Source organism: Cinclus cinclus, chromosome 1, assembly GCF_963662255.1.
Source record: "Cinclus cinclus chromosome 1, bCinCin1.1, whole genome shotgun sequence".
NCBI classification, from domain to species: Eukaryota; Metazoa; Chordata; class Aves; order Passeriformes; family Cinclidae; genus Cinclus; species Cinclus cinclus.
The window spans coordinates 127,080,141-127,095,543 of record NC_085046.1 but is presented as its reverse complement, the minus strand read 5'-3'; the positions used below and the strand labels follow the sequence as shown (position 1 = coordinate 127,095,543).

Here is a 15,403-nt window from a genome sequence, read left to right as displayed (position 1 = left end):
CTAGTTGTTATTGAGGACCCACCACGATGCTGAGAGGGAGCAGAGTTTATTTATTTGTTAGCATAAATTGCATTTCTTTTTTGACATCTGGTAAAAATTCTAAATAAAATACCTATAACGTATATAATTAAATGTTTGTTTATATATGCAGCTAATACTGGTGAGAAAAAATAATCAGAATACTGGGAGAGCTGAGTGTAAGTGGTGAGAAGGTGGCTTTATCACAAGAATAAATCTGCTTTTGATAACATCCAAAGAAGCATTAATTAAGCACCCAGATCTCTGAGAGCAAACCAAACATATCCTCAGTCCTGTGCTGCTGTGTGTGTCAGTTTTTAAGCCAAGCACTATGTTCCCTGGGTGGTTGTATTGGCTTTAATGACTTGCTTTCCTGCTGACATTATTCAAATCTGATGGGTTTTTTACACAGCTCTAGGAATTAATAGCTTTTTGTCCTCAAAAGTAAGAGAATTGGTGGACTCATAAAATGTCATTCCCATAAAAAGTTCTGTAATCACCAGATTATAGGCAATGCTGGGGTGAAACCAATTTGTGTTTCTTCCCCACAATCTCTAGCCTTTGGCCTTTTCAAATGGAATCTTATGCAGAGAGGAACCACAAGATTTATGGAGAGCGATGGGAAGGAAGGAAAGAATTGCTAATGTATCTGAGATGCCAAATGCCCTTAGTAGAGGGGTGTTCTAGGCTACATAGGTTTCACACTACACAAATTCATTAGCAGAGCTTACTTCTTGTGTATGTATCCATAAATGCTTCTATTAATGCTATTTTAATGAAAATTATTATTCATGAAGAAAAATGATGAGAAGATACTCAAGAGTCCTACTTGAATTCAGGCTGTGACCCTAGAAGTCTCTGAAACATCAGTGGATTAATGCATTTCAGCCCCCAAAAATGCCAATGTAGCTGTTTATTTAATGGGTTATAGTGTATAAGTATTCCGTGGTTTCCCCCTATCTTGTTTTCTTCACCCAAAGGTTCTCTAGAATTTTCAAGTCCAGATCTTGTAAAAAAATGAGACATTCACTGAATGTGAACTGAGTCATTCATGCCACCCTGGTAGACTGGCTGAAGCAACTGGGTGAGTTAACAGGTGTATGAGTGGTTATAATAGCTTGTGGTTCCTCTTAACTGATGATAAATGAATTTTCTTTAGCACAACACTGGATCAAACACTCTTGAAAACTTGTATTCCTGAGTAATTCTTGACCACAAAAGTGTATCCTTACTAATTTTAGTTAATTGGTAATGACTTATGGGTTATAAATGTTGAGTGAATCATATTCAGACTACAATTTGCAATTGATTTAGTTCTTAGCTACCCAAATTTGTAAAAGAAGTTTGGAAGTTCCTCAGCTAGGGTAATTTTGTTTTTAGAATAGAGGCTATCTGTGCTCTAATTGCAGACAAGTTTGGGTTTTTTTCCTTCTGATTTTACAGTGATATCACTATATGGTGTCTAAAATTATTTTGTAAAGTGTACTGGTGGGATTGCAGCCATAATTTTTTACTTCAAGATCCTTTTCTGTCTTTCAAACCAAAATATGGTATACCTAAATAGCAGGTAATACAGGTAATGTATAAAACTGCAACAAGAACTGTGAGTGCACTAATTCGCATTGCCCCCTCCATCCCCAACCCCAGCAAGGAGTGCACAGTGAGAAATGCTGTTTCTATGGTAACTATCTGCCAGGACAGAGTACTGCAGACTGAAATCCTTCCCAGCAGGCAGAGTAAACACTTTAATTAGTACTTGGAATCCAAATTCAGACACTTCCATATCTAGGCACTTAAAAATTATGTTTACATTTTATTTTATGTCAACTGTGCTTTACCTGTGAGTAAACCACCCTGGAACACTGCTGGATCATGTGCAGCCTCTTGGACACAAAGAATTTTGGGAAAAGGCTTCATTGTTTCCTACAATCAAGTTTGTCTTAAATCCAGCAATATCCCAGTAAGATACAGGCTTTACAGAGATATTTGGTTCATTAACTTCAATCTCCTGAATGTGCAGGAACCCTTGGTGTATAATTTTGTGTCCACATCAGGCTCATGAGGTCTGAAGATGTCTTGGCTGGTTTCTTTTAAGGACAAACCACGGTACAGGACTACATTTATTTTTCTACTAAGTGGAGTTTTATTATTTTAAATTTAGTCTGCACTCAGACACATGGGAAGTTAGGGCTTCATTGTAATAGATTTGTGTTCCCTAAAATAAAAAAAAAAATACCATCCTCTCTCTGTAAATATGGGACTGATGCTTTCTTTGCTTCATCCTGCACCTGTACTGTGTCTTTTAACTCTTAGTTCTAGGAGAAAAATGTGACATGCTCATTGGTTTGTATTAAGAATAATAATTTGGAATCTTTACCAACTTGCTTTTTTTTAAACACGGGAAATATGTACAACAAGTTGGTTAGTAAATAGCAATTATTAGTAATTAAGGCCCCCTTCAGTCAATGTAAGTAGGAATAAATTGAAGTCTTAATCAGAAAGCATTTTTTTTCCTTGAAAAGCTTAAATGGTGTCTATTTTACCATTCACAAATAGTACTGTTTATTCTAGATATTTTCTTAAACAGGGTGTATTAGTGTAACTTCACACTATGTAAAATAAAGCACTGTGGGTCTTGTCCTTGCTGATGCATTTTATATTTATTTGGTTAAAATAAAAACATTCTGAGACCTTTTCTCCTTTATACTTTGCCAAAGAAGATCTGAATAAGGGTGGTATTATGCAATGGTCTTGCATATGGAACACACTAATAGAACCTTTCCCATGGAACAAAAAAAAAAAAAATGCAAAAAGTTGTATTTACCAGGGACTAGCATTGTTGTGATGAGCTCTGGGGTTTCCAAGAAGTCCACCTTTCTTCTTTGGAATGCCTTGTTGTAATTCCTTTGAAGGTGGCTAAATAATTGTAAAAAGTAAAAATGTAACAGCTTTTTTAAAGGGGCTCATTTTTTTTCAGTGAGCGTTAGGAATTTCACAATTAATGCTGTACAGAGATTCTGTGCTTCAAAACTTCCAGTGATAGTGGGAGAGGAGACCAGACAAGCTATGAAGTTATATTAAACATGTTATATTAAACACTGCTTTTCTTCTGTGCAGCTTGCTGTCAGTCTGATGCTCATCTCTTGGTTGTGACCCAGTACAGTGTTGACATGTGTTACCAGCGTTCTTGAGTCTCTGTAGTAGGAAACCCAGTAAAACCAAGGGTTTTGTTTGAAAGGAAAGCAAAAGAGCTGCAAGAGACTTCTCCATCTCCCTAAGAACAGGTTCTCTTTACAGATTTAGGATCATAGGGTTGGTTTGTTTGAGTGTTTTAACTAAGTGTAGATAAGGACAATCCTTTTTGTCTCTACTTCAGCTGGTAGGTTGTTTAGTAATTTCTGGTTTAGGCCCAAAAGAGACGCTCTGGGAGTCTGTTGGATGGGTTCCTGTGATGTGGACTGGGAAGTTTTGGGAGAGCTCCCCATAACCACTTGCATGCTGAAGTGTGCTGCAGGCTGGCACATCTATTTCAATAATTGTTTCTTCTTTACCATGAAACTAGAGATACTGCTATCCTCCTGATTTTCTATCTCTGATGAACTAACATCCACCTAATGCTATATCATTGTATACTCACGTTCTGACCTTTTCAGTTTTGAATAATCACTGTTGTCTTTCTGGCATTTTTATTTATGTTTCAGTATATTCAAGTCTTTAGCAACAAAAGTTCTGAAGTATTAATTGTGATATATTTAGCAAAAGATCAGTTAGCAGTATTTAAAGTAATTTGTACTGAGTCTTTCTACACAATTGACAACTGATTTTCAAAAAAAACAAAAAGAAACCCACCAAAGTCCTGACACTTACCTATTCCAGCTATTGCTGTTTTCCCAGAACTCATACACATTGAAGTACAAATTACTTGGAAGCTTCTGTATGGAAAAACTAAAAATTTCACAATAGAACTAATTTAATGAAACAAAACAAAACAAAGTTTTTGGACATATGCATTTTATTCCTAACTGTTTATGAGTAGGAGCAAATGTGGTGATTTTTGAAAAAAACTCCACAGGACAAAACAAGAAAACCAAACCCAAACCCAACCCAATTAATAAATTTAACAAATGAGTGATCATAGTGATCATATACTTCAAATTTTGTGAGCTTTTAATGATAAAAACCCTTGGATGTTTATTTTTATTAATAATTTTTATTAAACTAATTTTTCATCTTGCTCCAATAGTGTCATTTATCTAAACAAATGCTAAACAGAAAATGAACCAAACAGCTGTTCAGGGAAGATCATCTAATAAGTAGAAGTTACCCTTTTATATGAGAGATGCATCAAAGTGTCATAGAATTTAGGTGCTTTGAAAGCAAATGAAGTAAATGTATATGTATAATATATATGTATAATGAAGTAAATGTATATGTATAATGGAGTACAAGCCAGATAGGCTATCTGCTGCAGACATGCTTTTAAAATAGTATTTTGTGTACTAGTTACTTGTTCTTAAGTTATTCAAGTAACATTTCTCAAGATTGAAAAATGACCTACAGAATATCTGTTGATCCTCTACACAGAATCATCCTGCTTGTTATCCTGAGCATAAAAGATTTATAGTGTGTAGGGTACTTATTCACTTGGGTACTCAAATTGGTGTTTAGATAAGTAGCACAGGAAGTGTACATACAGATTTTTCTATGTGCCCAAGTGTGAGATTGCTGACCTCAATAATGATGTGCTTGAAACCTGGTCTCAGCTTATACTTCATGATGTTTTATGATTTATTGGTTTTTCTCCTGCTCTATGTGAAATTATGTGATAAAATAGCAAAAATATCAAAAGCTGCTGGAAAAATCAATTTAATTGTCACTGTCAATTAAAGCTACAGCAAAACCCATCCGTTAGGTGGCATTACAGACTTACCAAATGCCTGTAAACTTAGGAAAGAAAGGAACTTTCTGCCACCATTTGTTAACTTGCATTCTGAAGTCATGTAATCTCTCTTTCCCAACATTCTGCAGTCAATACAGTGTTTTGCTGGATGTTCATTTATGAGAGGAGGCCAGGAGGACTTCTCATTGGGTTTTTTCCCATCTCTTGGCCAACAAGATAATTTTATTTTCCTCATCAGCCTGCCTTTACAAGTGAACCACTGCAGAAAGATCACTCTTCTTCCAGCTTAATTCTTCTGGTCTATGTGAGCACTACTGATAAAATCCTAAATGTGATAATCTCATAGCAACAAGACTCATAAATTAGGAACATGATTGGCAGTTTTTGAAGCCCTTGAATATATAGGAAGATTCTGTATTGTCTACACATAACAAAAATATTTTTTTCATAATGGTCTGTAGTATGTATCATAGTAGATCTCTCCACTGTGTTAAATTCAGAAATTAAATACAGCGGTAAGCCACTAAAATTTTTTCTTAACCCAGCTCTAATGTTCTATTAATTCTAAAAGGAGAAAAGCAGAAGCACAGTTTCATTGACAATTTTGCTGTTTAATTTTTAAATTCTTTATTATGAATTAAAATTTTATAATGACAGCCTAAATGGAAGATTCTGAAAATTGCTAAGCAGAGAACTGGCTTGGTGTCCTGGTTTGAAGGACAGGTGTTTGCCAAGGAAAGCAGAAGCTTTCCCTTGGACTGAAAGAAAATGTGATTTTTTTTGATTATTATAATTTTGGAATTAAGAGAGTTTTTAGGTAAAGATATGGGGGTAGGAATAACAGTTTTTTATTAGTATATTTAACAAGACAAATAAGAACAACAACAACAATGAAATTATTTACAAACAGAATAGTAACTTAGTTTCAGTTTTTTCTGGCTGCAGGCACCTTTTCCCTGAGCTGCAGTTCCCGGTGCTGGGGGCGGGCGGGTCCCGCAGAGCTGCAGGAGGGCTGGGGGTGATGGCAGCGCTGTCCCAGGGGGAGAGAGATGGAGAGAGAGCTCTCTGCTCACAGTGTGGGTCCTGGTGCTCAGCAGAGTGCTGGATGGTGGTAGTTCACAGCGAGAAGACAGCCGGGCAGGGTCCGATGGTGGTTTCCCGACGCTGGGATGGCAGGGATGGGACACAGGCAGCGATCGTCCTTCTCATCCGAACTCCACGGGGGAAATGGGCCGAGACCCAGCCTTCCCTTCCTCTTCTGGCTGTTTGAATCTCGCGGGGCTTGCTTCTTCCCTCCCGTCCCCTCCCCCTTGTCACCAGGGCCCAATCAACAGGTATCTTAACATGACAATGGGGAAAATTCCACAGAGGGAAAAATAAAGAGAAAGAACTAACCCTCAACACTTGGAAATTGCTCCTTTGCCAGGTGAGAAAAATGAAGTTTGGCAAAAGAGTTTTCCAATGAAGAATGTCAGCCTAGGAGCTTCCAGAAGTCATGAATTGATCACCTGCAGAGCTATCAAGCGTGAAAAGATCGTGTAGCACCTTTGGGATGTATGGTCATTTTGTGATAGTACCTAAAATGTGCACATTCTGACATCTATTTCTAGTTCTAGGTGTCTTTGAAAAGCTCTTACACACACACATAACCCACCAAGAAAGGTGTCATAGGTTCTTTCTTAATAAATAATCCAAGTTATTAAAGAAAAGAGACTGCAGTTCTTCCTTCAGCCCGAGGACAATAACACTGTACTTACTGCAAGCAGCCACCTTGAGCAGAAGCAGATTCCACGTACTGCTTCAGAGCAAGACGGAGTTCTTCCACTTTTCTTCTATCACAGACATTTGATGCTGATCATTATGTGCTGATACAAAACCATTACAATATTACTTCCACATCTTCCTCTGAATTCCTTGTACTTTAAACTGAGAAAAGTCTATCATGAAACAATACAAACTGCAATCATAACAGAAAACCGACAAAAGTTCCCTTGAAGTTTGCAGTCCCTGTTCTAGTGATCTGGAGTGGAGAAGTAGAAATGTTCAAGCATGGCTTTTATGTCTAGGCATGAGTGTCATTCACTCATCCACATCAGACAGCTGTCCAAACTCTGGAGGAGAGTCTTTTCAGAAGAGGGCAAATCAAAGGTGGATCTTTGAGATGTTCAGTAATAAAGTCAGTGAGTTTCCTCGGATGAATATGTATGCCAGCAGGTTTGAGGCTGGAGATAAGACTATATCCCCACAATCTGCACAGGATGCATTGTTGCTTTTGTTAAGGTGCTTTTACAATTTTTACCTTTTAGAGCCCTGACCCTAAACTGAGTGAGATGCCTAAGATAGCCCATGTTAAGTGATGAGTAGAGGGGGTTTTCCCTCCATAATTCTGCAGGAAAATGAACAGTTTTTATAAGCAGGACTATGGAAACAGTCATCAGTGCAGAAGACCTATTTATCCTGAATTAATATAATTATAATTTAGCTCTTTCAAGTCGTTTATTGATTAATCTATTGAAGCCTGTCAACTTTACTAATAGAATATTTAAAGCGGCACTCTGTGTTTCTTAATGAGTACAATTTAATTTGTTGTACACGTTTTTGACTTGTGTCTGCCTTGATTAGGAATACTTTTATATCATGGATTATAAGCAGTCTGTATTACTGCATTTTATACTGCATTTTAAAAAATCTGATACCACTCCTGTGATTAAATCTTTTTTTCATGTGTATTTGATTTGCATTTTGTTAGGTTCAAATGAATTTAGGAAAGCTAGTGTTTCAGTCTTGGGACATAAACCATTAAACAAGTTTGGTTTTGTAGGTTGTAATGAGCATGAGGTACTCTTCCATTTTTCCTCATAAAATTTCCTATAGCAGTTTTTGGGAGGGAGGGAGGGAGTTGTACAACAATGGTTAAAGCATGAGTGCAGCATTTGGAGCAGAGAAGCTACCACCCCATAAACATGCTGCCAAGTTTGATAAATCTTACTAATGGCACATTTTTATCCTTATGTATGTTAAGGTTTTGCCTCACTCTATCCTTTGAAAGCAATGCAAAAATTTAATACAAATGTTTTGCCCACATTTTCTAAGTTTTGTTCTATTGCCTTTTCTACAGTGTATTCTGCAAAATAAAATGGATTCTTATCACTGGAAAAAGTGAGGATAAAGATTTTTAAAATTATTTTTTTAACAAAAGAGACCAGGTGTGGTCTCAATGCCTAGTGTTTGAAATAAAATGTCAAAATCATTATCTTGAACAGTACTTACAGATCTTGCATTTTCTTCCAATACTTCCTCTTCAAGTGGCTCAAGCTTTAGGTCCTTGAGGCAATTGAAAAGAAAATAGACATAGCAAGACGAGTCAGTACTACAGCTGTATTCCCCTCTTATGTTTTTAATAAGCTATTCCAATAACTAGATCCTGTTCTACCTCAAGAAGTTAAATCCCTTCTTTATTAGTTCTAAATCAAGCACAAGTGTTTACATGATCTTGCATGCCTCAGTGGTTAATTCCAGCCCAGGCTGTCTTGTAAAGTTTTATTTATAGTGCTTGGCAGGTGATTTTTCACTTTAATAAATCTGCTTGTTCCCAAATGTATGTTGGACTTAATTGAGAAAAGACAGACATCCTCTCAAATTGTCACAGGGACTGTGGAGATGAGCAAGCATGGTAATTGGAAATGAACTATCAGCTGTTATTGTGCAATCATAAAACTTTACACAGAAGAAACTTCCCTGCAGGGAGTTGTTTTCTAGCATTGAAAGAGATGCGCATGATGGTCCAAGTCAGGTTTCTGAACTGCTGCCCTCGCTATGAGGATGGGCTGGGCAGCAGCAAAGAGATGTTTGTGAGTACACCTGCTACACAAACTGGATGTGCACTTCAGGAAACAGTGATTCATACAAACACCAACCAGTAGCACACACAAAATCATTCTTTACTTGCCAGGCACATACAGTACCTCCTAACCCAGTGCCATTATTATATTCTGAAAAATATCCATATGCCTGACCAAAAAAAAGCAGATTGATTGGCAATAAGCAGCTGGAGCAAAACACACTGTTGGCAGTGCTTCACTTCTTACTGAACACAATTCTTGTGCAACAAAGAGAAAACTTCTCTTCCACTCCCAGTGTGGGTAAGGATTGATTAACCTCAGGTAGCAGCTGTTCTGCCAGCACAGATGCTGTACTTGCTGAAAAGTCAACAAGAGATGTACAGGTAGAATTCAAATGAACAGAGGACCTCCATCAGCAGCAGGTGGCAGAGCAAGGCAGGAGTGAAGTATTCAGAAACTGCTGAGTAGTTGGAGTCATGAAATATGTGTGTGAAGGGAAGGACAGCCAGCTTTATTGTAAGTGCAGACGCTTTAGATAAAAAAACTGAGGGAAAAATGTGTATTCCTGAAGTGAAAGTTCACTTTCACTGCTATTTTTTTTCTCAAGAAACAGATGGAAAAAGAGAGGAAAGGAATTACACAAGGAAGTACTGCAAAGTTTCTCTAAATGTAGAATGTAGCAAGAAAATAATTGTTGTATATGTACATGTACATGTACATGTATATGTATATGTATATGTATATGTATATGTATATTTATAACTTGAGTGGAAATAGACAAATTGTAGGACTGATTCATGGTCAAATTCCCCTTTGACAAAATGCAGCAGAAGACTTAGACAACATTAAATCTACCCTTCACCAGGTAGCTTTCCAGTAGGAACACTGACTCATAACTTACTAGCGCCCTTTTGGAGTTAAAAATAATTTCTGGTATTTCTTCAGTAATGTTTGGTCATCAAGCAGAGCATGGCTGCACAGATGGGGTAGGTGTGCACAGCCAGCCTGTGAGACCTCAGAGTGTGTGAGCACTGGCACCTGGTCCCCATCTGTGTGGAAAGAGGGCTTCTGCACTGGGAGCTTGGCTCCTGAGCCTAATGGAAGTAGCCCAGTGCAGAACAGAGGTCCTGCCAGCCCAGTGCCACTCAGCCTGGAAATAAAAATGGATGCAGCTCAGAGCTAGGGCTTTAAAATGCCTTTCCAATCCTACCTTGCCTCAGCTGAGAAGTGGTGGCTTCTAAAATTACCTTTTAGTATGATTGTACAATCCTTTCTAATCTGTTTCAGGGCAAAGTCAAAAAGAGGTGTTTTAGTAGCTGCTGAAAGGCATCTGGTATATAATGCCTCTCAGTCAGGTATGGTTGTGAGATACAAAATCAAGCAGATGCAAATTTAGGCATAAGTGGATATAGACAGATTGTCTACTGGAAAAATTAGACTTATGTAATTGCTATGTTTTATTAATCAGGTTTTATATTGACAATGAGGTAATTATGGGAGGTCTATGCCCTGATACTGTTTCCCTTTGGCACCAAGCTCCTTTTCAGACTGAAGTTCTCTATCATGTTCCTACAGGAAATTCAATCATTTTATAGCATCCTTGTTGTAAGTTTATTTACCACAAAATGTTTGTCTGCTTTATGTAACATTTGCATAACATTATTGCTGAGTGCAGCTTTATTTCTTTTCTAAGTAACATCCTTTAAAATGTTTTCTTTTGGCATCAGTCCATGTCAGGTGGCAATGGTGGCAGGGCAGTGAGCTGCTCTTTCCAGAGCAGAGTGCAGAGTAAAGCCAGACCTTCCTTTCATGGTGGACTTGACATTTCAAACTCCAATTTAAATCTATTCAGAAAAAGATCAAGTTGCTACTAAAATGCCACTAAAGTGGTAACTGTGTAATTGCCTTTTCCATGCAGAAATTACCTCCAGGGCAAGTGGTTGGACAGAGGCTCAGGGTTATTCCCTGGCCAGAACTCACTGGACTGAGCAGACCATGAGGAGCTGCAGAGCATGGCAAGGAGCTGAGTGACAGAAGAGATGACAGAAGTCATGGACAGTGCCACAAGGAATGGCTGAATTTCACAGCTGGTTAAGGAGAAGTGATGCAAGAAACTCAGACTGCAGGGATAACCAAAGGGAATACTGGGCTCCTTTTGGAGCAAGGCCAGCAGTGCTGGGGGTGGCCATATGCAGCTAATCAGTAAGAAGGCTGAGATAACAGAAATACTAAACTAGGGCCAAAGGGGAAAAGTAATTAGGGGAAGTCTTTTCATTTGGGAGGGAGGAACAGCAGAGAAAGGTCAGTATGCTTCTCTTGCTGAGCCATGTGCCAAGTCACCACCATTTACTGGGGACTTTTTAAATCCCTTAACTATTTTCTCTGTGTGTAACTTGCTACTGAACTCAAGTTGGGCTAGTGGTTGAGTAACAGGAGATATTTTTCTGCCATGATCCAAGGTCTGAGCCAGTACTTGGACAAGGAGTATGGGTCCAGCCACAAATACCGAATGACAATATTCACAGGGGAATATCCCAACCAGATAGAAAGAAAGAACAGAATCAGGCTGTTCCATGTCCCTGTGAGTGCTGCCTGTGTGTGGCTGCTGGTGAAGAGACCCCTGCCAAAGTCTTTGGAGGACAGACACAGTCTCACTGCTGATGAGCACTGACCTGTGGGGAGGAACAGCATCAGCTGCACTGGGACTGGAGCTACTCCTGAGTCTGAGAGCACTTCAACCCAAAACCTCACCTCTAGTGGACAAGGAGGAAGAAACACCCTGGGTCTCAAAATCCACTGAATTTAGCCACTCCTCTAGCACCTATCTGAAATTGTCTGTCTATCCTTCAATAGGGAAACTTTGTGCAGGGAACAGTTCAGGAATTTATAATCTTGCATTTTCATCTTCTGTTCTTTCTTCTCAAAAACAAAAGAAAAAACAAGAAATCTTCACACACAGATTATAAGACAACTTTTGAACACCAGACTAGCAATCAAGTCTGAATAATAATTAAGAAGAATAGATGTTTTCTGTACTGACAGATGTGGCTCAGGATTTTACAAGCAGTGTGAAGCCATGGCATTGCTGGATCAGATGGATCATTTGTCAGACTCCTGGAGGGCTCTGCTTTGGTGTGGGAACTACAGGTGGTTTCTGGGCTCTGGGGGCTGCTGCAGCTGGCTCCCAAGAAGGATTTGCATCAGATTTTGGCTGAAGTGTACTGACAAGGAAAGTGGTTTAATCTTTATTAGTGGGAAATAATCTTTCTCTGATGGGAAAGGAGGAAACAAAACTTTCTGTCAAACTTTCATGCAAGGTTTGGAGAAGAAGAGGAAAATATAGCCCCTAAAAGGGGAAAGTTGTAGCATGTTCCCTCAAGCATAACTAAATACATTAACATCCTCCAGTCATCGAATAATACAATTTTTCACATCTTTATGAAAAGTTGAATCTGTGGTGATGGGAGGGGGAAAAGGAACCATGGAAAAACAATTCCATAAATAGGAAAGAGAAAGGTGGAAGAAAAAAACAGGCATTTAATGAGTGTTAGCTCTCTTAGGCAATGTTGCAGCTGGGCCGTTGAAAACACTTGGGTTTTAAGGATTGCTTTACTTAAAGAAAGTGAAAGAAGAAACAGGTGAAAAAGCCCACACACCTTCTTTTCCAGTCTATCAATTAGCTTCTGGAGTCTGTTTATCTGGATCACCCATTGGCTGTCTTCCTCAATCCAACCTTTAGAAAAGATAAATGATAAACATTTATAAAATGTTACTAAGTTGCTAGTACACGGTGTATTCCTGTATTTTATGTGAAAAAAATTGCCCTGCAACTTATTTGACTTCTCAAAGATTGTGGTGCAACTAGTTCAGTGTTCATTTAGATGAAACTAAAGGAAAGCATGATTTGAGTCTATGAATGATTTTCTTTCTGTTTAAGATAGAATAAAAATCCAATACAGAATGAAGGCTATATTCTAGATTAAAGTCACTGCTTTTGAAATCATGCTGGTAACAGGAGAAAGTTCTCCATCTCCACTGCAGGTATATTCCTGTCTGTGTAGTGACCTGATCATAGAATCATAGCTACAAGGCTCTGTGGCCTTGTTAGGAGCAACATAAACTCACAAGAGACCAAACATCATCCTGCACCAGTGCTCTCAATGAGCAGCATCATTGGTGAGTGGCAGGAAGCGAGTCATGAATGTAGTGACAGAAAGGTCCTCAGGAGAGGGTTTAAAGGGAAGAGGTCAGCACCTGGGTGCAAGCAGTGACTGGTCAAGAAGTGGGCTAGACCCATCACATATTTTGTTGTTTCAGTCATCTCCATGCCTTGATTCTGGGACACGGCACTAAGCACGGAGATGTCTTCACTGCAGCCTCATGCTTCCAAAGAATCCCATTAATCCCATTTACCAAAGTACTCTATCATTTTCCAAAGCAGAAATGCTGCTGCAGACTTTTTTTTTTATTATCTTACTTGAAATACTCATTTCTTTCAGGTTTTGTATTTTCCCTTTCTGCTTTTTATTTATTCCCCTCAGCTGAGATGTGAGTCATAGCAGAGAACTTGGTTGTATCTAAGTTGTAGCCTTCACCTTTTCATTCATATCTGCAGGCAGTAAAGTTGAATGAATCCAAAACACACAGTTTGGCCCACGATTAAGATTTTATCTTTTATCATTTCAGATCTATGGATATGCATTTATTTTCCTCAGTTTCCTCAGTTTTCGGTTAATACCTTCTGTATTAAATTGAAATTGTTTTCTGTCAGTAAAGTATCTGAGTTAGTTACATGTCTAAATTAAATTTTTGAGAGGAAGATATGTGTATATTTTTCTGTATATGTGTGAATGCACATGTTTTAAAATGTGAAATACCATACCTGTGCTAGAGTAAGGGTTATTTGATGACAGGCTGTTGTTCCTCTGAAGCCTTCTAGCTAAGCATTTTCCTGGCCACTGAACTGAGAGCACTTCTGGTTTTGTTGGGTCTTTTCTGCACAGAAACACAGGAGACTTCTTAAGGAAAAATGTGGGAGAGCTCTTCTCTTTCTGTTCTCACAAAATGTGCTTCTATGTTCCCTTTTAAACTAAATAAAAAGAAATACCTATTAAGAGTGCTGGATTATTTTCTGGATTTTCAGTGTTACTCATTAGTTTTGATTAGGTCATTAAAGAAGTTAAAAGGAAAAAAAAAGAATGTTAAACTGGTATAAACCTAAATCATTGAGGGGGACAAATCTCAAGGTCAGTATCTCAATCTCAATGATGTGGTTCTGACTAAGCAATCATTCACACTTTCTTCATTCACAGGAGTTTTGTAGCATCACTGCAGAGGAACTCACATGAATAGAGGTACACAGACTCTGTGCATGTCAGTGAACCCTCAGGCTTTCAAAACCTGCTTGATCCCAACAGTCAAGGGGCTGGCACAAAACCACAAGTTATTACTCCTGACTTCAGGAATCTCAAACCCAATAGCAAAACAAACAAAAGAATAACACTTCTAACAGAAAAAGAAAATAGCATTTCCAACAGAAAGGTCTTAAGATTTTTTTGTCCATCTTTTTTGTCCAAACAACAGTTTGTATTTTGCTTTCCCTATGGTCTTTAACAAGAGCATACTGATGAAAAAATTCCATATAGCCAAGTAACTTTTCAAAAATATTTTGATGATCTTTGATTGTACAAACCCTTATCATGGAGATCATTGTACTAAATTCAGCTAAAATCCTTGTATGGATAAAGGCTACCCAGGTGATTGAGAGTTTATAGAGCTAGATGTTTACCAAGAATATGGCCATCTATTCTAGGAAGAAGCTGTGACAAGCAAAAGCCTGGCTATTTCTTCTTTCAACATGGAGATCATTGTGCATGAAAATAAATCACAAAGTTGAAAAAAACCAAACAAAACAGTCAGTCATCTTAGTAATTTCAGAGCTCTTTTTATTGCAGTTTGTTTTCTCCATTTGATATTAAACTGTCCAGGGATTTAAAAAGAAGTCAGCAGAACCTAGCATGTACCAAAATGCTTGTCCTACAGGCAGCCCAGCACAGGATCACATGTATTCAGTTTCAGGAAAACTCCTATTAGTGAGTTCATATAGGGAATTAGAAGTGTATCCTTGTTTCTCCTGTTATTCCCCATATCAGATTTCTGGGTGAAATGTAAAGTGGTCACATGTGGAGGTTCACAGTGACTTCACTCCTCACCCCCTTCCCTGCAGCTGAAGAGGGCTTTGCTCACCTCTCCTGCCAGGTCTGCTCCTCTGTGGTTTCCATGGCACACTCCAGGGAGCTCTGGAGGGATTGCAGCTGGTTCAGTGACTCCTTCAAAAGAAAGCGAGTTACAAACTGCTCCAAATTGGAAGCTTCCTGATACTCCTAAGAATTACATGAAAAAAAAGCCCCAAGAGGTCTGGCTTTGCTGACTAAGTTAGAAATGCGCAAGGGAAGGTTGAGAAATGAAACAGGTTGGATGTTTCCATGTTTATATATGTAAACCATGTAAGAAACCTTTGTTGATAGACAAAAAGACCTCTGAATTTTCAGGTGTAGACACAACTCAAAGACACAAGACTCAAACTGAGAGGCCCAAGTACACAGTGACACAACACAGTTTCTACTCACAAAGACCCTTTTCT

At 38.4% G+C, this 15,403-nt stretch overlaps 1 protein-coding gene across 1 annotated transcript in view; it reads right to left on the bottom strand.

Annotated features, from left to right (window-relative positions):
* NECAB1 (N-terminal EF-hand calcium binding protein 1) overlaps window positions 1–15,403 on the bottom strand; it is a 56,462-nt gene continuing 41,059 nt past the window's right edge. The window contains 9 exon segments of the mRNA XM_062514750.1: window positions 1–29; window positions 2,843–2,934; window positions 3,886–3,963; window positions 6,676–6,742; window positions 6,745–6,783; window positions 8,185–8,242; window positions 12,417–12,493; window positions 13,643–13,755; window positions 15,007–15,143. Of these exon segments, the coding sequence (XP_062370734.1) occupies window positions 1–29; window positions 2,843–2,934; window positions 3,886–3,963; window positions 6,676–6,742; window positions 6,745–6,783; window positions 8,185–8,242; window positions 12,417–12,493; window positions 13,643–13,755; window positions 15,007–15,143 (690 nt within the window).